At 44.8% G+C, this 22647-nt stretch overlaps 1 protein-coding gene across 1 annotated transcript; it reads right to left on the reverse strand.

The window, feature by feature from the left end:
• Nucleotides 1-19865: 19865 nt before the first annotated feature.
• Nucleotides 19866-21758, reverse strand: LOC138626945 (uncharacterized). The gene is made up of 2 exons (XM_069708961.1): nt 21732-21758; nt 19866-20762 (listed from the first exon to the last, which is right to left on the reverse strand). The coding sequence occupies exons 1-2, from the start codon at nt 21756-21758 to the stop codon at nt 19866-19868; spliced, it is 924 nt and encodes a 307-aa protein (XP_069565062.1).
• Nucleotides 21759-22647: the final 889 nt, after the last annotated feature.

The following is a 22647-nucleotide window of genomic DNA, read 5'->3' on the forward strand; positions in this document are numbered from 1 at the left end:
GTGTGTGTGTGTGTGTGTGTGTGTGTGTGTGTGTGTGTGTGTGTGTGTAAAAACAAAAAGTCAAATGAATCTAAGATAACGTAGTTAGATAAACGTACGTAACACATTTAACCTTACATGATGTATAATAACCAGTTACTTATTGTAATCTTTTCCAAATCCAGATCGTTGCGGTGCTTAAACCTCCGGCGGGCGTTGACTGAACGTCTGTATTTGATGTCCTGGAGATGAGAACATGTTGGCGTGTGATTTATTTAATGTTAAAAACACCAAGTTGTTTTGGCTCTGCTAAATAAACACTTTATTAATTTTAATCCATAAAGTCATCGTCTGGATTACCAGGTTGTCTCAAACTCTTGATTTGACCTCTGAACCGTATTTTCTTCGTATGCTGAAGACACGTCGTTCGCTAATGTGTCAAAATCGCTGCCAACACAAGAGCAATGATGCAAATATCATACAACATGTTTAAAAAAAAATGATCTTGAAGTCCCACAATGAAAAAAAAAAAAAAAGAAAAAAGAATGATCAAAGACGAGATGATCTCACAAGATGCAATGATGTTAACATCAGTCAGACTGAAACATACTCTCATCAAACCCTGCTGTTCCCTCTTTCTCATTTTAAGTCGAAGAAATACATGAAAACATACACAAAAACACACGTCGGCTCTCCGGCGCACAGCTGTGCCCCGCTGACGCAATCAGGGGGTCTCGGGGAAAAATGGGGGTGGGGGGGGGGGGGGGGGGGGGGGGGGCTTAAAACTTTGCGAGCGAAAGCCTCCCAACACAAGCGAACCATTGTGGGCATGCTGAGTGGTCGGAACAGCTGGACCGCACGGCGGTTATCTGGCGACCCGCGCGGCGATGACAGCGTCGCCCCCCACCCGCATCCCTCCCCCTCCCCCCCAAAAAAGCTGCCGCATCCACGGGCGGCACATGATAACGTGATGGATGGACGTGCCGACAGGCCAGAGGACGGAGCTGGCACGGAGACTTCCACTTCTACTGGGTGGCACTTTACAACCAACAAACCCACGTCTTCATTTACTCGTAGCGGAGAGACTTCCTTCTGCAGGACCGAGTTATAACTTCATGCTTTTAAAAAGAGGCGACGTCATCATTCTCTCGTTGTAGGCCTTTATTTTTTGTTTAGAAGACGAACACCTCCCAAACTTAAGGAAATAAAAAGATGTCGTTTTAAATATTCTGCACCCAAAGGGTCAAATTATATTTTTGTCTTGTTATAATCTCATTTTCTGTGATGTGATAATCGTCCATCATCGACTGTGTCTGCTTCCTGCAACCTTTGACCTCTAGTTTATCCCCACACGTTATTGGCCACTGAGTGATGTCCAGGCGGCTTTTCCTTTGATATTTAAAGTACACGCGCATCATGCTTTGAGGGAAAGGTTCGGATCGTTTGTTTTTAACTACATGTTGACTTCTTCATATCTGTCCTTTCTGGGAAGGTTTGCAGAGAAACATATTTTTATTTCTTTTACTTAGTAATTAGCGCTCAGAGAAATGTAATGTTCCACGAGAGTTAAATGCATCAGCGTGTAATAATATTATTATAAAGCGATGTGCTGATTGTTTTCGTCTGCGTATATTTAATACTTTAAAACACTGAAGGTTTTAAGAAGGCAAACGCAGGTTGTATTTTATTGTCTAGGTCCGCTGCTCAGTCCGAAGATGAATGAATTTCATGGCTCTATAGCTGAATCCTTCCCTACACACACACACACACACACACACACACACACACACACACACACACACACACACACACACACACACACACACACAGACTTACAACAAAAGCCGCAGACGTGCTCGCTAAAAGTAATCACACAAAAACCCAGAAGTGATTTTCCTGGAGGTCCGCAGCAGATTTCCACCTTCAGATAGCAAAAAGGTAAAAAATAAAAAAAACATGGAAAAAAAAAACCCTGCTTCTGTTCCACTTGTATTAATCATAACATTCACAACATGATGCAACACTTGCAGCTCAGAGTGGTAAGTCAAACGTAACACCTGTCTGAGCCGGGCTGGAATATTTCTCAGTCTGAGGTTGTTTTTTTTCTTCTGTCAGACGTTTGACACCAGCTGGTCATTTCCTCGTTACACGACGAAGACGCGTTCAAAACAAGACGTTAAGTACGAAACTAAAGAGGCTTAAAGATGAACGTCGAGACCCCTGACAAAACGTGTCACCTGACGAGGTCACATTTAAGCGCACGGCTGATTCATCCAAGAAAAAATGAATAAAGCGACATCTAATTTGAACATTACGGAGAGTTCGGAGGAGGGAGGGTTGTTTGTGTCTGAGAGAACTATAAACCGAGCGACTCGCGGAGTCCAATAATTCCCCGCACCAGCTGATGGTAACCTGAGCAGCAAACAGATGAGGCCTGGGAATAAATCCCGTCACATCGTATCACGTGCTGTCTGCACTCTGAACTCCTGCAGCCTCACCGGAGGAGGACGTGGACTTCCACCTCAGCCACACCGGGCCGACCCGTGTCACGGTGCTGCCTTCAGGTGACCTGTTAGGTATTTAGTGTGGGTGGACATGTCCACTGACAGTCTGCATGTGAGGCGTTTAGGGGACATCTGTAAATTGTTGTGTCTCCTGATAGTCTGCATGTGAGGCATTTAGGGGACATCTGTAAATTGTTGTGTCTAATGACAGTCTGCATGTGAGGCGTTTAGGGGACATCTGTAAATTGTTGTGTCTAATGACAGTCTGCATGTGAGGCGTTTAGGGGACATCTGTAAATTGTTGCGTCTGCTGATAGTCTGCATGTGAGGCGTTTAAGGGACATCTGTAAATTGTTGCGTCTGCTGATAGTCTGCATGTGAGGCGTTTAAGGGACATCTGTAAATTGTTGCGTCTGCTGATAGTCTGCATGTGAGGCGTTTAAGAACGTCGTATCGTGTACTGATGATTCTGCTCAGAAAATGATTGGTGTGTTGTAATATTTCAACAACACATATTTCCGGCTCACGTCAGTAAACAGCTGAAATCTTCTTTCTGTACGTTGATGCGATTTTCCGGTGCGTTACATGCGGACGGATGCAGTAATATGCAGCAAGTAGAGGTGCATGGAGCGGCCATGTATAATGAATGAACAGCTGAGCTGCTGGAGGACGAGGCGAAGTAGATGGAGGGTTGTTGTTGTTTTTTTGACATATCACATGCTAGAGTATCATGCATATTTCATTGAGCATGTCTGGTTGGGCTGCTGCTTGCCTAGGGAGCCAGACAGATGTTGCACGTGTGTGTGTGTGTGTGTGTGTGTGTGTGTGTGTGTGTGTGTGTGTGTGTGTGTGTGTGTGTGTGTGTGTGTGTGTGTGTGTGTGTGTACCTGACTGTGAGGATCAGGATTGATCCAAAATCTGTGTGCATGGGTGGGAGTGGGGGGATGGAGGGATGGAGGGGGGAGGAGGGGGGGGGTTGCCAACAAGACAGGAAGTTCTTGTGCGACATCTTACTTTTAAATCGTGGTAGAAAAATGCACTTTGACAAATGCAAATAATGAAAAAGGCCTCGACATGCGGGTCAATCCTCCAGATTTCCCCGCAGCTCATGTTTTGTAGTGCAATCGGATTTTTGGTATTTATGTCATTATTAAACGTAAGATAAAAGCATGAAATTTCTTATTTGAACTATCTGCCCGTTTCTGTAGTCTTTATTGACTCGTTATCACGGGCAAGCGATTCGATCGGGTTTTTTGTTTCTGAAATCTGCAACGTTTTGGTGTTTTGTTTTTTTGTGTTTTGTTTTTGGTGTTTTGTTTTTTTGTGTTTTGTGTTTTGTTTTTTTGTGTTTTGTTTTTGGTGTTTTGTTTTTTGTTTTTTTTGTTTTGTTTTTTTGTGTTTTGTTTTTTTGTGTTTTGTTTTTTTACAGTGCGCTGGTTTGATTTGCCACATAAAGTCACGTTTGCGTCACCTGATTGACGACACGTTTGTTGTCTACCAGCCGACGTTTCTAACAGCCTGTCAGCGGCCCGGCTGGCTGTTTGTTTGGTTTGGTTTTTCTCTGAGACGAGGACGGTGACAAGGTGACTCGGCGTTCGTTTATCTGCCGAGTTGAAGTTTGACGAGACGCCGCGACATCGCGCCGGCGCGTCTCAGGAGTCACGCAGGAAAACGGTTCGCCCACGATTTAGCTGCTTGAAGTGAAAGATTAACGGTGGATATTTGGATTTACGCTTCAGAAAGTCTGCGGCGACGAGGCGTTCTGATGACATCACGTTTCGAGAGGGGGCGGAGCTTGAACACATTCGCTGCGAACCACCTGAACTGTGGCGCCATGGCAACGGGGTTCTCCAACGTGACAACTCGCACGCTCAAATCTGAACGTTTTAAAAGTTTACGCGTGAACTTTTTATTCCTTTAAATCCTTTATTTACTCTCAGAAGTACCTCCATGCCTGTTTGTTTGTTTTTCCGGTTTCCAGGTGACATTACCTGTCAGTCACTGGAGGTCAGAAACACACCAACTTGTTGCGGCAACAAAGACGGCAGACTGCGCGTCCGGCATAATGCGACGGTGGAGTCGGAGGCTGCAGAGCGCTCGTTATGCGCCTTTTAAAAGTATTACTGCATATCATCAGATTTCTTGTCTTTGAATTGAGCCGTCACTTTGGAAATATATTATGAAACGTAAGACTCCCCGGAGGTTGTTTATTTCCGCGTCGACCCCCGGCGGGTCCTCACCTTCTTCTTCAAACACTCCGCCTCAGCCGCATCCTTTTACTCCTCATGCAGTATGCATGCGCATTGTTTGATCACCGAGTCCATTTGTTTAGCGGCGCTCATCGACACACATCCCACAACCCCCCCTTTTTTTTTTTTTTGCAGAATCGATATGATTTCAACTCCTCCGGAGACGCTGGAGAAAAGTGCTGAATCGTCAGAGCCGACGTGGCGCCGCTTTGATAACTACGTTCCTCCCGTGGAAATACGTTACACAACCGAGACCTGTGATGTTTAAATCATAACGCACGAAGGCAATCAAAGGAGGCGGTGTGAAGGTTTCTGTGTTTTGTTTTGTATCTGGTGTATTTTGACAGATATCTGGTAAATGAATGAGTCTCCGCCACCTCTCCTGTGCTTCTGAACACATCGCTCATTTTAATTGTTAGCGTTGGAGAGCGGCCAAGCTTTCCTTGTGGCTGTATTGCTTTTGGCTGTTTGCAAGTCTCTGGGAATTGTTTTTCCAGACTTGGAGAGAGAGATGCACCCCCCTCCACCCTCCCCCATCCACCCTACCCCCCTCCATCCCTCAACCCCTCCCTCCCTGCTGGAGCCAGAGCCAGAGCCAGAGCCAGGCCGAGAGAGGAGCCCTGGGGTACTCCTCGTTTCCTGTGAACACACACAGCCAACACTGTGTCACACCGCTAGCACTAGTCAGCGCCGTGCCCACGACCCCCCTCCCTCCCCCTCCCCCCCTGCTTCCACGTCGCCCCTGAAGAATTACGTTTGCGTGCAGCTATTCGGCATCGGTGACAGTAAATTCAGCGGTAAAGTAGGAGGCTCTTTGTGCAGCCAGACGTACAGATGTGGAGGTCGATCTTTGGTGCCGTCGGTTCACTTCCCGTCGCAGACGAGACGAGTGCTGAAACTTTTATTCCAAATAGGATCTTTCTTTGAACCGTTTTCCAAGATTGTTTCATTCCCTTCGCTAAAATACAGAGTGACCATAAAAACCTTAAAACCTCGGGGAGATGATTATTTCTCAACCATGAAGCCGTTACAGCACACAGATAAAGAGTTTTCCAAAGACTGCTTCATGTCTTCTTGATTACGTTGAACGCTACGAGCCCGTTACGGTGCAACACTTAAGATTAGATCGCAATAACTTAGTCGCCCGGACGAGCCCTCGCAAAAACGTGCGCAACTCAGGAGTCGATGTGGAAGAAGCGATTCCATTTTGAACACTTACTCAGGAGGGTTGTAGCTTCCTCCTGCTCGGTGCTGCGCACCCTTCACGCGCAACAGGAACAGTCTTTGGACTTCTCGATCCACCGCGACACAAACGGTCTGTTTTTGGTAACTTTGAGCCACAAGATTAGAACTAAAATACTTCTGCGATGTGCAGTATTTATATTAAGATTGGAAATGATTAAATAGGACTATTTAAGAGGTTGTTTGTGCCAAATTCCTGCAATTTTACTGCAAAAAAATTCAACAGATTACATGCTGCTGCAAAATCCGATTGAGACCAATGGATCTTTGAAATCTTTTTCATTATTTTTGGGGGTATTTTGCCAGGAGCAGTAAAAATACCATAAATGGGTGAAAAAAAAAAATCCTGATATCAAAGTCAAAAGGTATCATTACCGGTTTGGAAAATTGTTTGAAAGATAACCAGCCCCGAGTTTACCGAATCAAAAACAGCAACAACTATAAATAAGTTGATAGTGACGATGCAGCCAGGTTGATTAAAGTCATCACCCGATTACTTACGTAAGGAACAAACTTATTCTAACCCAAACCACGACTTTGGGTCCGAGTGGTTCTGGTGCCTCGACTTGAGGCACATCAGAGTCGTTTGCCACAAATATAATCTGCACCCATAATGGTTAAACATGTCTGCATCCACTGAGGTGGTGTTAGTAATAATTGTCGGTACCATCCGTTACCGTGACATCATCCGTTACCGTGACATCATCCGTGTGTCCGTTCTGGTGAATCTGAGCCATCCTGTTGCGGTTCCTCCTCGCGGTCATGACCTCCCGTCTGTGACTGATGTTTTTATTGGTGTCCTACTGACTCCGGAGTGATGCGCCTATTACAGAGGTCGCAGGGGTCCATTACCCCCCACCCCCACCCCCTCACCACCCCCCCTCACCCGTGACTTGACAGCAGAGTTCAGGCAGCTTCTCCCAAACTCAGTCCATCCGTGTTCTGTCACCGGCCGTCGGAACAAAGATGAAACTTCTCCTTTCCCGAAAAAAAAAAACCTCTTTAAAAAATCTTTACAAGGAAAAAGTCCCCCCACCCCCAACCGCGCCCCCCCCCCTTTCCTTTTTTGCCACAATTTAAATTCGTTCCACCTCATATTCAAACGCTCACATGATCCCTTTGCACAAGTTCCAGATTACATGCATGTCAGTGAATGTCCAGTCCTGGAGAGGCTGGGGGGGAGGAGGGGGAGGGGAGGTCTGGGGCAGGGGGTGCATTTGCAGAAATATGCTGCAGTAATTGAGTTACGCAGCTCAGACAGTGGTGTTGCTGTGAGACGGGAACTTTGGGGGTTTATTATCCGCCGCTGAGTTATTTCCTCCCGAAATGTTCCTGACATGGACGCAACTCACAAATTAGCTGCGGCTAACATCTCGATAATCTGGTTTCACTGATGGCACAAAGAAGATTTTTTTTTTTTGTCTAACAGGATTTCGAAGGCAAATTTGATTTAAGAGCAATTATTGGAAAAAAAAAAAAGAAAAAAAAAGAAAAAGGGATGACATCAGAATATACGGCCGGTCTGGATGATAGCTCGAAGCTAAAGCTCCTAGCGAGGGGTCTACTAAATTATTGACATCCTGCGTGCTTACCATATTTTCACTCTTGCCAAAGATGCCAAATGAGGAGGAGGAAGAGGAAGAGGAGGAGGAGGTGGGGGGCATATTCATCTATTCCCTAAGTGCTTCAAAGCACCCAAAGTGTAACATAGACACACCGAGCCAAATACAAACACTTGAAAAGAACACGACGCTGCCGAAGCCAAGCGGTGCGGAGCAGCGCCTGTAACAGGAGGCAGCGAGGGGAGTTTTGAAGAGCCATGCTGGGCTGTTGGCGGCGGCGACATTCGAGCCGCGACACAGCTCACCGGGATGCGATTTAGAGCGTGTACTTCCACCTTCCAAATGATGGCACTTCTGAGAGGTGAAAATAGATCCTTCTGCCTTCTCGCGGAGTTCAGAGACACTTTATTTCTGCTACCGAATCATGAAAAAGGGTCTTTTTTTTATTTATTTTGGAGCTATGAGGCACATTAAGCTTAACAAAAACCTTCCTCGGCTCATTAAAAACTCGGTAAAAGTTATAACAATGCTCGCTCTGAAAAATAGTTTAGCGAGCCGTTTACCTGACATGAAAGGTGACATTTCAGGGTGCAAGCGATTTATGCTGCTGATCTCGTGTTTTATTATGAATGTGTGACGATATAAACTCAATCTGACCCAGATTGGAGGGAATGAATTAGCTCAAATCCATCATGTCAAACCTCTTTTCTATCTGTTGAAGTTGTCCGTCACTTTTAACGTCAGTGGAAACGCACCAAGTAAATTCCCGATTACACATAATGTGTGTGTGTTGATTATATTGCACTGTTGACCTCATCCTGGGGGAGGGAGGGGAGGTGGGGGGGGCTCAGCGAGGAATCCATCTAAACTCTCAAATGAAAACAAACCGGGCTCCACTGTAATGGAGAACTTGGGAAAACGTCGGTTTCCATGGCGAATCTGGGACGTTCAAATTAAAAAATGCTCCGGAGCAACAATGACAGAAAGTGTTGACGCAGAACTTAATATGACTGCAAATAAATCTGTTGGCTTTAGGTTCAGTTTAGATTTATAAAATATACAGTGTGGCCGAAGAAAATACTGAGAATTACAACATGTGGACGCTACAGCGGCGGGAGGTGACTCTCTCATCAGTTAAGCTCATGTCTCTATGCATGCTGGGAGTTTGTTTGCATTTATTTTGTTAAAACATCATTGAGAAACAAACAGTTACGACCTCCGATATCCACAATTTTCCCTGTATTTCATCTTTTGACGCCATCTGAAGACAAAACTACGATCACGACACACCGCGTCAGTCTCAGACCCCAAATAGGCCCTAACCTAACCTAAATGAGTCCATTTGTGACCAAACATAACGATTTCTGAGGCCTGATAGTTTATTAATGAGGGATTATTTTCAGATGGACCTCCAGAAAACTAAGAAGAAGGAGTGACTTTAGCTAACAACACCGAGATAACTGATGGACACATTTTATTCACTTTGGATTTGATGAGAGAAGTTGAATGGGAGTCTATGGAGCCGGAAGGCTTTTTGGAGCCGACCTCTAGTGGCACTTGCTGGTATTGCAGCTGAAGACACTTCTGGATCAGAACCATTTTTTCCATCAAGCCTTTGATAAAGTTAAAAAAAAAAAACGATGCCACAGTAGAAATAGTGAGTATGATGTAAAAATTATATATTTTTTTAATCAACTTAAAACTCTTCGAAGGCTCAAATTAGAAGTCAGTAATCATGTTTGTCTGATTGTTTGGATTTGAGCTGTCATCATCAAATCAAACTCAAAACTCACATTCAGGTTTCTTTCTGACGTGATTTAAACGCATAAAGATGAAGCCAACATAGATTGTGTATAAAATAAATACAAATATTTACTCAGATTCAGCTGCTGAAAATCATGATGGTTAAAATGAGCGTATTCAAATGTAAATCTTTTATACCATTTGACTTTCATTCATATTCATGAAGGTGTTAATTTTCCTTTTCAGATTTTTCTTTTTCTCAGGAAGTTGAAACCTGGTTGACACGACAATTAACTTATTCATCTGTATTTGCGGCCGTTTCTGTTGTTCCCTGAGAACCCGAACTCGTTGGGAATTCCACGGAGGAGGAACATCGAGGCGTTCCTTCGTTCCTCAGTTCGTCCTTATTTGCGTTTCAAGGCCTTTTTTTTTTTTTCTTTGCCACCAGTTGCAGCGACCGCCAGCCAGCCGAGTTAAATGGCTTAGTGACAAATTAGAGTGTAACGATAATGACCGCGATAGTTAACAACTCTCGCTTCTCATCGAAAACAGAGGGGTGGGTGGTGGAGGGGGGAGGGGGGGGGGGTTTCCAACGCTCCTTTTCTCTCATTCTTATCTGGACGTATTTCACAGCGTCTCAGTGTGAATGACGAGCAGTGAAAGGGAGCTCTGAACTTTGTTTTCTGTTCGCAGTCAGAAACAGAGCGCTGGTCGCGACTGCAGCACACAATGAAGGGGGAGGGGGAGATGGGGGGAGGGAGGGGGGGGGGGTTTGAGGAGAAGGCCGAGCTCGGCAAAAATATAAAAAGGGGTCAAGAATCAAAATGGGAATGACATTTGCCATCAGCGGAGGCCGGCTTTGTGCCGGCTATTGATGCGCCTCTTCCCCCAAAGTGAGCCTGTGAGGGGGGTTGGGGGGGTGGGGGGGATCTGCATTGCAAATTGGCAGCGCACTGGCCCTTTTTTGACAAGTGGACAGGCGGCCGGAGGGGGGTGAGGGGGGGGAGCATGGTTCCCACACACACCCCATCCCCCCCCCCCCCCGCCCCGCCCCGCCCCCTCCTCCCCCAGCCTCCCTCCAAACCTCGGCTTGCCCGAATGGCCTGAATCGTAGCCACGGTGTTCTCTCAGGCCGACTCCCCAGAGCAGGCGCACACAGCGGGGGCTTTGTTCCGGCAACAGGGAGACCCGGGGGAGGGTCCGGGGGAGGGTCCGGGGGAGGGTCCGGGTCGAGGGGGAGGGAGGGGGGAGACGGACAGCTTTGACAGGCAGTAAAAGGTGCAGGAGGTGTGCGAGTTCCTCCACAGAGAGCTGCATGTTTGTTTGTTTGTTTGTTTCCCCCCAGATTTGCCGTCTCAGTCACTTGTGTGCAGACACAGTTTCCATTATCGGACTCGTTGAGCTGACTGAACGTGACTTGTTTCAGCTGTCACACCTTTCAACAGCGACGTAGCTCACTAAATAAATGAAATCAAAACTGGATAAAAACTGCAGCCGCGGTCACTTTTAATCTCATAATTTGTACTTTATTGACGTTGTCAATTTTTTTTATAAAATATAATCGGGTTTAACGGTTAAGAGTTTTTAAACGACTTTAAAGGCTTTTCAAACATCGCCAGTCAATTCTCTGATTTGACTGATGTATGGTTATGGTTAGGGGCGGAGTTAGGAGGCGGGGTTAGGAGGCGGGGTTAGGTTTAGGGTTACATTTGTGGGGGAGGGGGGGTTATTCACAGTCACAAAACTTTTCACTTCCAACGTTTAAGTAAGTCGATAAAAGTCCAGCTGAGCCGCGGTTCACTCTCAGGTGTTTCCACTCACGCTGCTGTGTGGGCGTGTCCACGCCGAGCTTGATTGACATCTCTTTACAAGTCATTTTACATTCGGGAGAATTAATTGTTATTCTGCAGCACGTTCAGGGGTTTGAAAGGAAAAACGGGAAACGAACAGCAGAGATGCTCTTTCAGTTTTGAGCGGCTGGTTCGGACAAAAAAACAAACAAACAGATCCTGCAGGCTGAAAATCTGCATATTCTACTTTTTATGTAGGTTTTTACCTCGTAAGTCGCTTTTATTCGTTTAAAACTCATTATTTGCCGCGTTACTTAAACCTGACGTTTTCACAAAAAATCGCCAACACCAAGCTGAACAGTTGAATCCCACTTCTGCCTAAAATAAAACCCTAAATTTCCGTCTCTAAAATGAGAACGTGTGAACGTGCAGGAAGGAAAAGCATTCGCACAGTAGGAGGGATGAAATATGAAGTCGGACCTCAGCGCCGGCTGCAGTTTTCTCACCTCCCGTTTCACAAGTGGTGACAGACGATCGTATGTCAGGAGTATTTTCTCTCACGTTTCCTCCCTGAACGCGGCCGAAGAAGTTTTTAACATCTGTTGGTGAAATTAGCACGAAGAGGCCAAAACCAGCGAAGCCGGTCGACGCTGGAAAAACACAAATTGCTGCTTAAACGCATTTTTGAAGACGAGGAGAGACGACGGCTTCAAACCTCCATATTTATATATTACGTGTATTGTAAAGCAAAAACTGCTGACGTAGGAAAAGCGAAACGTTCAGAGACGTATTGAACGTTTGACGAACCAGAAACGTCAGAAGTCATGAATCTGATCGTCCCGAGTTCGGAGCCGTCGGTGATTTATCAACTGTTTACCGGACGCGCTGCGATATTCCCACAAGGAAACCTCTTCTTTCTGTCTTTGATGAAATGGTCACCGCCTTGGTCCTTACTTCCGTTTATTTGAACCAGTACACGACGTAGGTCTCAACTTGGTTTGACCTTAAATTTATTTTAAAATGAAGCTTTTTTTCTGGGAGCTCATCAGATGTTTTTAAACCTGCTTCATCTCACTAGAAACCGTTTGTTTCCAAGCAGCTTTTATGTTCAACTTAATGTCCTGTTAATGCGACCTGACCAGTTTCACTTGAATGAAACAAGGTGCAAAGGAAAAACTGTGCAGCACACAGAAGAGAAGCCTTTTCATACTTAAAACCAACAAGTCTGTTGTTCTCCTTCTTTAGTGAGCACATTTTAAAGAAGTAGAAAAACACAGCAAGGATTTTACTGCACCGTAAAACCAGCAAAACACCAAAGAAAGGAGGTTTTAAAGAAAAGTAACTTTCACTTAAGATGTTGAATTTAAATATTTGGTTGCTTCTGCGCAACGTGAATGATAACGGAGAACAAACGTTCCTTTTATGCTTAATTGCAGGAAGACGTTTCTGATTTCTGTCCCTCTGGAAGGACTGATGTAAATAAACGCACTCGGAGCGGAGAGGCTCTTTATTTATCTTTTATTTCTGTCCTCGGACTGACTGGGAACCTGGTGCTTTTCTAATGGGCTGTGTGAAGGGGGTGTGGGTGGTGGGGGGTGGGGGTAGCCTTTGTTAGTGCTGCTCCGTCTCCGCCTTTCTGTTGGGATGCCTTTGAGGCGGCACGTGAAGGTATGCGGCTGGAAGAGGGCGAGCTCGGGGATGAATGGTTCGACGCTTGGAGTTGTTTGAAAAAAAAAGTATAGAGTTGTTTTTCACCCAACTATCAATTATCAAGACACCCTGCTGCTCTGTGGACGTGGAGTTATGACGGACACGTGAAGAACCACTGATGGAAGCTCGATGGAATATTCTGACGCCACTCGTTCACTAAAACACCAATAAAAAGTGATCTGAGCAAAGATCCGCTCCATCTTCCACCGAATCCAATGAAACCTGAGACTGAAACGATTACATGATAACGGACGTGAAGGACAATAAATCTGTGCTGGTTTTTTTTAGTTTTCTTTCTCAACGTTAACTCGAAACATTTTAATTTCCACTGAAACCGACTGTGTTTCTCATCAGCGGCTGAAGATCCGCTCGCTCACGACTCGACAAAAGAAAAAAGAAAAGGGAGGAAAACGTCGGCGAGGAGTTGCAGCAAGAAGCTGCTTTTTTGCATTTCTTGTGTTTTTAATAACCGCCACAGTAAAGGAGGTGAGAATGAGAATTTTTCCACTACTTGACAAAACCGAGCTTTTCTTTTTTTTCTTTTTTTTTTTTGGTGTCTCCATTCAGACTGTCGAGCGTTCCTCTCTGAGCCTCCATGAGACAACTATTAACGAGCGAGCTGATTTCAAAGGCCCTCTGGGTTCTGCATGTCCGGGCATCTGTGGAAAGGAAGAAGGAAAAAAAAAGAAAAAAGTCCCATATTGCTCTCTCGCTCGCTCCCTGCCTCCGTCTCCTCTCTCTCCCTTTGAGAGCTGACAGAAGTTTTGACAGTGGCAGTAAATTCACTTTGCAGACCTGCTGGGAGGCAGGGGAGCGCAGCGATGGGGAAGGCCTTTCTGCACTTCAAGGACCCCGAGCGTCTGCCGGATAGCCTGTCAGAAATACTAAGGCTGATAATAAATTTGCTTTTTTGCACAGCTGTGGCTGTGAAGCGAGCGCAGAGGCACCGGGGGAGGAGGCGAGAGCTGGAGGAGGACAGATCTGTTGCGAGGCAATTTGGGGTTGGCCTAACTTTTTACAGCAGGGAGCAAATTGTTCAAACGTTGGAGAAGGCAGGGCGAAGAGGGAAAGTTATCACCGCGGCATACTTCTTCACAAATAAAGTGTCCGTCCTCGGTTATGTGGGACTTCGTTCTGACCGAGAGACACGGCGGGGAAATAAAAACAAGTCGACGTCTCTCCTCCGTACGCCGTGATGAGATCAAGACCGTTAATGGAAGCAGATTTCAAAGGTTCTCTGAAGTGAGACGCGACACGTTTTCCCACATTAAGTTCGTGAGGATCTCAATGAGAGCTTTTGTCTCCCCCTTTCTGACACGGAGAGGAACTACAAAAACACCGTTGACGCGCGTTTACGTCGGAGGCTTCGAGATTTCGTCCGATAACATCTGGAAAATCTAGAAGAAACCGCGTAGTTGAATGACTTTGCCTGAACTGAAAGTTGGCGAGCTGAGCTGGTGAAAGTCTGCCGAGTCGGCATTTCTCTAACGAGAGCGGGAGTTTATAATAATAAAACTACTAAGAGGTTTACGACGTCATTGGTTTTAATGGTAGGTGGCAGTATAACTCAGAAGAAGCACGATTATTATTATTATTAATAACTAATTGTACAAACTAATTGAGTTCCACATAAAATCGATGGATGATTAATATCTGAGGCCAGACAGATTTATCACAGCTAACAAGCGTTCTCACTGATGTCGGTGCATATTTAGAAACGCAAACCGAATTAAAAATGTTTTAGCGGTTCGGTTTGGTGGCTCTGTAAAAACAAAAACAACAACAACACCAACAAAAAACAAACACACACACAGCAACAGGCTAAAAATATGTGAAGCCACTAATGTGGTCGTGATGAGCACACATGACGGCGGCGGGGATCAAACCTGCGAGCTCAGTCACACGGCGGTCTTCCTACACACTTCCTGCGCCTCGGGCCGCAGCACGCATGTCAGCGTCGCACTTCTTAGACGCCGAGCTGTCACTTCGTCTCTGCATCAGATGTCGTCGACGCAAAAACCCCGGCGCCGTTATCGCGCCGGTAAATAAACATTAATTCAAAATGTAGGAAACAAAGTGTTGATATTAACTTTTTTTTTTTTTTTTTTTTTCTCTAAGTATGAAAGTCTTAATGTTCAAATGTTGTTTTTTTTTACCTCTTGAAACAGGTGATCCCGAGTACATTTCAAGATGTCTGCTCACATCTTTTGCAAAACCCCCCCAGAAGCCGCCTCTCATTCGTTTCCCTCCGTGCTGCCTGTGATCTGCTTCTCGATGTAAAGAAGGTGAAACGTGTCCCGTTGCAGTTTCCTCTCATCAGAAGCTTCATTTCTTTTCTTATCACACAAATGCAATGAGATCTGTGAGAAATCAGCTCTCCTGGTATCTGCCCCTCTCTCTTTTTTCCTCGTCTCCTTCGCCCACTCGCCGTCCCTCGCTCCCCCAGCGCCTCCTCCACCCCCCCCCCCCCCTCCGTGCTGTGCTCCATTTGCTTTGAGCCACTCTGTGCATTAAGGCTGGAATCTGAGTAATGTTTAAATATATTTGGTCCTTTCTTTCCACACACACACACACACACACACACACACACACACACACACACACACACACACACACACACACACACACACACACACACACACACACACACACACACACACACACACACACACACCCTGCAGTTCAGGCAGGCCTGGAGTGTCCAGGACCTCCTCGTGAGGCTCCCGTGGGAGATACCTGGTGTTTGAAGCCATCTGCCTGGGTGTTTAAAAAAAAATACTAATAATCCAGTCTGGGTGGGGGTGGTAGGGGGGCGGGGGATGTGGGGGGGGGGGAGGCAGGACAGAGGGAGGGTGATGGAAAGTTGAAAAGGGAAAAAGTAAAGTGGAGATTGGACCTTTTTCTATTTGTTATTTAGAATTTTTATAATTTCAATTTCCAAAACTACATTATTATTTTAGGATTCTTTTTGTTTACAGTTCATTTCATACAGAAATGCTGGCAAATATCAAAGAATTAAAGTAAGAAAAATGCCTTAAAAAAGAGGTGTGAACCAAACAGACTCGTCGGGCTAAATAAATAAAACATTAAAACACATTTAATCTGGATAAAAGATACTTCCATGCACATTCATCCCCAACAATGAAATAAGGTTGTTGGTTTTGAATATAGTACACGTCTGATTTTTTTTGTTATGCTACCAGCAGCTGGATTAATGCTCCTACAACAGATGCTGTTAAAGTCTGTTTGATATTCAGCCGACTTGATACTTCATAAGTCTCAGCAAGAAAAAAAAATACCCTTCAATGTTAAAATTAAAAACCACTTAAAGTCCTGCACATAATTCTGTCTTGGATTCACGTATCTCCGCCCGACTGCGAAACATCAATAAAGCAATTTCCGCTCGCCAATGAGAACATGGTCGGATGCCTTTTTCATGTAATGTGAAATGTCTTTTTACTTGAAATGTTTTTTTGGAGCTTTGAGGGAAGATCAAAAAGCTTTTTCACGCATCAAGATAAGAAAGCACCTATCGCTGCTCGAGCACCAGCCTCACGCTGTCTTCCTGGCATTTCCTTGTCCGGTCTGTGGTCTCGCTATCTGTGTACATACATTACACAACCTCCCGCTTTTTAACTCTCTGCAGCCCGTAAACGTTCAAAAAAAGAAGAAAAAGGCCGTGTTTGAATTAAGATCCTCGTTTCTCGAGTGATGGAAACGTAGTTTTTTTGTTTTTTTTTGTTCCACGGTTCGATGGAAATGTCAAAGCATGCTGGGAAATGCTCGGCGTCACCTGCTTCCTAAAATGATAGAAAACCTAGAAGAGTTGTTTTTACATTCTGTATCTTAGGTACTGAGAATCACTGTTACCCAACGAAAAGCACTAAAAACTGAAATGACAGATCTCTAATATGAAATATAAATATCAGCGTTGTTTTCAGATGTCGAAAAGCAGCACAACTATTGAATATGGTGCCACACAGATGTGTTAAAAACATTAAATTACATCTATCCTTTAGAAAAATAAGATTTGGACAAATGAAATATCTTTTTTTTTGTTTGAGTCATTTCATACATACACTCACCCATATGCTGCGCCATCTGTGCTCCACATAGCCGTGTTGTTTTTCTATTGGACCGGCGCACAACCTGGCAACCTTTCAGCTTGAAACCCAAATAATAGGCCGTGTGTGTTTGCACAGGAAAATCGACCCATTTCAAGTTCACGTGTTTTTTTTCCGCGCCACCTTCTTACACCTGAATGGCGACGGTTCGGACTGAAAGTAGATTTCAAGTCGCTTTAAAACATCAAATCTGAAAGAGCTTGGATTGACTCAACTGTGCACAATTTTTGCAATGGCTGGACAAAAAGTCTTTCTTTATTTAACAAATATAGAAAAACTGACACGGCTGAAGGCATCGCATCTATTTTTATTCCTTCAGACATTCCTCGGAGTCATACGGTGTGTGAGTGTGGTGTGAAATGGAGAGCTGACTGTAAACTGAATGTCACACCCATGACGACCTCACCGATCTCAGTGTTAATTAGTTGAACCTATATATTTTATATATCCGCGGTTTTCTCAGCGTGGTATAAATACACATGCTCGACCTGCACTGGATTCTTTGTTTGGATCACTCTCAGGAGTCCTCCAAACCTTTTTAGATGTATTATAATAAATTGTGATTTTACTCTTTTAAAGACACCTGAGTGCACCATTTTTAATATGACTCAGAAACGTTGTGTTCTTATAATTAAGTTGTTTTTGGTGAAACAAACCAAATCTGACCACTCAATAAAAATGTCAGTCACTTGAGTTCAGTTTCTAGTGTGGAGTTTATAAATAGTTGTTGATTTCTAGAGGAATAATCCGTTTAAACTCAATGTATTATTGGAAACTTTATTCTTGACTATGACACTAGGACACAAAACACAGAGATCATTTGGGGAGTTTTTCCTTAACCAGTATGTCAGCTGATTATATAGGAAACGGAGGATAGATATCAAATCTTTGTATTTATCCAAGTGGGAGGGTTGGAGATGGGATGGGATGGTGGGTGGGTCGGTGGGATGGGGTGGTGGATGGGATGGTGGGTGGGATGGTGGGTGGATGGGATGGGATGGTGGGTCGGTGGGATGGGGTGGGATGGTGGGTGGGATGGTGGGTGGATGGAATGGGATGGTGGGTGGGTGGTCACCAAGACCCAAATTCATGTTAATAAATGACACAAATTGTGGCTTCAGTTGCGTGTTCAATAAGTTCATTATAAAGACTGTGAGGGATCTCTGAACTATGACCCTCCTCTGTGGTACGATCAAAACTCCCTGAAAACACCAGCAGTACAAACGAGGTCCAACCCGGCGCTCCGGTTCCTCTGCAGCTCGGCAGCAGCCACACCTGACACCAACTAATGCACCTGTTAGAAAAAAATAATACAAAAACTAGCGAGTGTCTTTGTGACTCTACAAACATCCACTGCTGGGTTGCTGTGGGCTGCACCCTGCGGAGACGACGTGGATGAGTGACTGACAGCTGTCACAGCTCAGGTTGACACTCGAGGTGTCAGGTTTCTTTAATCTCGGTTTTTTTTTTCATTCTTCAGCGACTTTAAGCTTCATGAGGTTTTACTGCAGCGCTACCAGATGAGGGGGAATTATTCTGAATGAGATATAAGACAAAGATACGTGACATTCACTCCAGTAGCCTCAACTTCCTCCACAAAATCCACCAAATCAACCGGATAAAGACGCTTTCGAGCGTGTGACTCGTTTTACAGGATTACTCCGGTCTCGTGAACGATGAGCCCGAGCGCTGAAGTCGAGGCCATACGCTCTCCGACCGCGGAGAAACGCGGTGTTAACTCTGAAACCGGCGCTCATCCATCATCGTTTCAATCCAAGAGTTTCCCCCACGAATTACCCGCCGCAGCTGGTTGATGACATCTTTATGTCCCGGGATTCACTTTCCTCACGGAGAGACGTCAGGGTGAAAAAACAGACACATTCGTGTGTTTGAACCACATGTCATGTTTCTGAGAGTAACCTGTCACACCGTACAGTTATCGTGCTGCTGTCAGCACTCATTCCTTACAGACATTTCTATTTTTGCCAACATACGACACACAACGTGTGCGATTGTTTTGCCGGGAGTGAAGTCGACTGCCGCTTATAAAGTGTGTCCGTCCCAGTCGTGGTCGTTTCACAGCTGTGATTTTATAATAATAATAATACACTTTATTTGTATAGCACTTTTCTAAACTTCAGTTACAAAGTGCTTCACATAAAATAAGCAATTAAAACAAAACAATAAGTGAATTCTAACAAGTCTTAACAACACAATGATTGTATAAAACAATCCTAAAAATTAAACAAATTAAAACATGGTATAAAAGAAATACGTTTTTCTAATTGTATTGTGTGAGCTTTTCGTAATGTCGCTCCAATATTTTACTTCTATAAATTTAGTCTAATAGTCGTTATAATATAAACAAAAAAAATCAATTAGAATACGCAACTATCGTTCTTCCTTATTTCCCCTGTTTGTTTTACTGCCGCCTGGTTGTGATGCGTTCACAGCGTATTTCAAGGAGCAGGTTTGCTTCGTGATGCTCGTCCCTAAAACACGTTAGCCGACTATCTGCACTTCAAGCAGACACGACGCAACAACTTTATTTATTTATTTGGAGCTGTGTGAATGCACACTCTTTGTTTTTGCTCCGTTTTGAACTCCACCGACTCCTCAGGGGAAATAATAATAATAATAATAATAATAATAGAGGTGTTTGTTTGTTAAATGGTTCATTGTGTTTATCAGTCTAGTCACAACTTTTTACATTTTTCCTTTGGTCTATATCCAGATGTGTTTTCTGTTAATTAAACGTAAAAAAAATAAAAAATGAAAACAAACGGTCACGTTGCAGATTGTAAAGCTTGAAACGACGAGCTGAAGGAGGCTAAAATGTGCAGAACAGCGAAGAGGGACGAATCTCATCAGCAGGAGTGTAATTTAAAAAAATGTTAACAAATAACCTCTAAAATAGTGCTTGTTAAATTGTGTCAGTTGGTCGTCATCATCGTTGAGCGTCTTACAGGGTGTCGGTTTGAGGTTTGAGGGTTTGGAGGTTTGAGGTTTGAGGGTTTGAGGGTTTGAGGGTTTGGGGGTTTGAGGTTTGAGGGTTTGAGGGTTTGGGGGTTTGAGGTTTGGGGGTTTGGGGGTTTGGGGTTTGAGGTTTGAGGGTTTTTGGGGTTTGGGGGTTTGAGGGTTTGGGGGTTTGAGGTTTGAGGGTTTGAGGGTTTGGGGTTTGAGGTTTGAGGGTTTGAGGGTTTGGGGGTTTGAGGTTTGGGGGTTTGGGGGTTTGGGGGTTTGAGGTTTGAGGGTTTGAGGGTTTGGGGGTTTGAGGTTTGGGGGTTTGGGGTTTGAGGTTTGAGGGTTTTGGGGGTTTGGGGGTTTGAGGGTTTGGGGGTTTGAGGTTTGAGGGTTTGAGGTTTGAGGGTTTGAGGGTTTGAGGGTTTGGGGTTTGAGGTTTGAGGGTTTGAGGTTTGGGGGTTTGGGGGTTTGAGGGTTTGGGGGTTTGAGGGTTTGTAGGTTTGAGGGTTTGAGGTTTTGGGGGTTTGAGGTTTGAGGGTTTGAGGTTTGGGAGTTTGGGGGTTTGAGGTTTGAGGGTTTGAGGGTTTGGGGGTTTGAGGTTTGAGGGTTTGAGGTTTGGGGGTTTGGGGGTTTGAGGGTTTGGGGGTTTGAGGGTTTGTAGGTTTGAGGGTTTGAGGTTTTGGGGGTTTGAGGGTTTGAGGTTTGAGGGTTTGGGGGTTTGGGGGTTTGAGGGTTTGGGGGTTTGAGGGTTTGAGGTTTGGGGGTTTGAGGGTTTGGGGGTTTGGGGGTTTGAGGGTTTGGGGGTTTGAGGTTTGGGGGTTTGGGGGTTTGAGGGTTTGAGGTTTGGGGGTTTGAGGGTTTGAGGGTTTGGGGGTTTGGGGGTTTGAGGGTGGTCCTGTCAGCGCGACCAACAAACAGACAGAAAGAAGGTGGATTCTGAAATGTTGTAAACTCAGGAATTTGTACGGATGTATTTATGTAGACAAAAGCGTGTGTGTGTGTGCTTTCTTTTTAGAGTGTGTATTCATGAGAGAAAGTTCAACCTCATCTGTGTGAGAGCAGTGTGACCTTTTAGGGGGGAGGTGGGTGGGTGGGAGTGTGTGTGGGGGGGAGGGGGTGGGGGGGGGCGATGTGGAGAGCTTTCCTCTGGTGTGATGAGGGGATTCAGGGCCACTGGAGGGAGGACAGAAAGAGGGTGAGGGTGAAGGGGAGTTGGCTGGGACGTGGGGGGAAGGAAGAGGGAGTGGGGGGGGAGTGTATCAGGGAGGTCCGCTTGGCCATGAAATTAAAAAGAAAATGCAACGCGATACAAGTAAAATAAACAGAGAGAGAAAGGCCTCCCTGGTTGGGTTTAAACAGCCGGGGTGATTATTGAATTGTGTTGATTGTTTCCTGGCTCCTTATCTTAAACAGAAGACGACCAGAAAACCAACTTTGTATAAACAATATAAACAATGAGAAAGCCAGTCTTTTATTATTATTCTTTTTTTTATTTTTATTAGTGAATATCGATATCCGTATGTGTTCACTGAAAAATGGTCGCGGGCAACGTTTGGTAATTGTCTTTAAATGAAATCTGACTCTACTAAACTCAACATGAACTCAGGAGTACTTTCGTACTCCCAAATTACAAATACGCAACGTAGGACTCGACTACTTTGGTCTAATTCCAAATATATCGTCTTTATGAAGTAAACTACTTGATTTTTTTTTTCCTGAATCCGCAGTGACAGCTTTCATCCATCAGGTCCGAGGAAACGTGATTGATTCCACGACCGACGATGATAAACACTTTTGTAATTGAGCAGAACGGGATAATGATGTTCACCGTATTGGGTATTTCCTGTTCAACTCACTCCCTGACCTTTGACCCCTGAGCAGTCATTCCCATGCTCCCTGTGTGGTGCTGAGCACCCGCTGCTCCGGTGCGCACAAATCATACAAAAATAACAAACTATATATGTATATATATATATATATATATATATATAAGCTGCACTTTCGCAATAAATGACGCAATCTTAAAAGAAAACAAAATTTCAGCAACTAATTAAGAATAATTTAGTTTGACAACGAGCGGACTGAGCTCATTGTAACTGAAGCTTTCCAGTCTGACATCAGAACAACGTTTTCTATTAGAATGAACTCATGAAAATGTGCACCGAAAAAAAAAAAAAGGGTGAAAGATTGTTCTCCATTTTTTTTCTGAAAGCGAACCGAAGCCCTTCGTGGGGAGACGGTGCTGCTGAGTAGGAGGAGTTATGGAAACGTTACCGTGGCTCCTACGTTAGGGAGCGCTTAATAACGGCTTAATAACACGATGATTGACATATTAAATCGGCAGCAAACCGAAGTGAAAGCTTAAGCGCGGTGAGGACTCGACACGGCCCCAGTGCATGCTGGTACTTCCCTGAAACGAAGCAGGATATTCCCCCATATTCCCCCGTGTTGTTACAACACCATTAAAACTGCCGGGCCGGCGATGCTGTAAGGTGACGAACAGGTGGTGGTTAACCCCCCCCCCCCCCCCCCATTATAAACCGAGGAGCGTTTCCAGTGGGCTGGAAAGAGTACGATGTAATGGTGCTCTGCTCCTTCTGGCAGCAGCAGTCGGCCTGAATTTATTCCCGAGCTGGCAGACGTGGAGCGGTCGAGCCGAGCAGTAAACTCTGACCACAACATGCTCTCATGGCTCGGCTCTGCATGTCTCACTTGTCTGCAACTTTCTTCTGTTTTTCCAACTCTAAGTTTCTTTTTTTTTTTTTTTTAATTTATGTGCC

This window comes from Brachyistius frenatus, unplaced genomic scaffold (genome assembly GCF_029030835.1).
Source record: "Brachyistius frenatus isolate BFR_SWC_R1_liver_20210118 unplaced genomic scaffold, ASM2903083v1 Contig_79, whole genome shotgun sequence".
In the NCBI taxonomy this organism is placed as follows: Eukaryota; Metazoa; Chordata; class Actinopteri; family Embiotocidae; genus Brachyistius; species Brachyistius frenatus.

What these genes read in the sequence shown, in the direction of transcription:
- LOC138626945 (XM_069708961.1), bottom strand. Translation starts at nt 21,758, where the DNA reads ATGGGAATGACTGCTCAGGGGTCAAAG. An exon ending in TGACTGCTCAGGGGTCAAAG is followed by an intron (nt 20,763 to 21,731) that starts GTCAGGGAGTGA and finishes TCGCGCTGACAG; the next exon opens with GACCACCCTCAAACCCCCAA.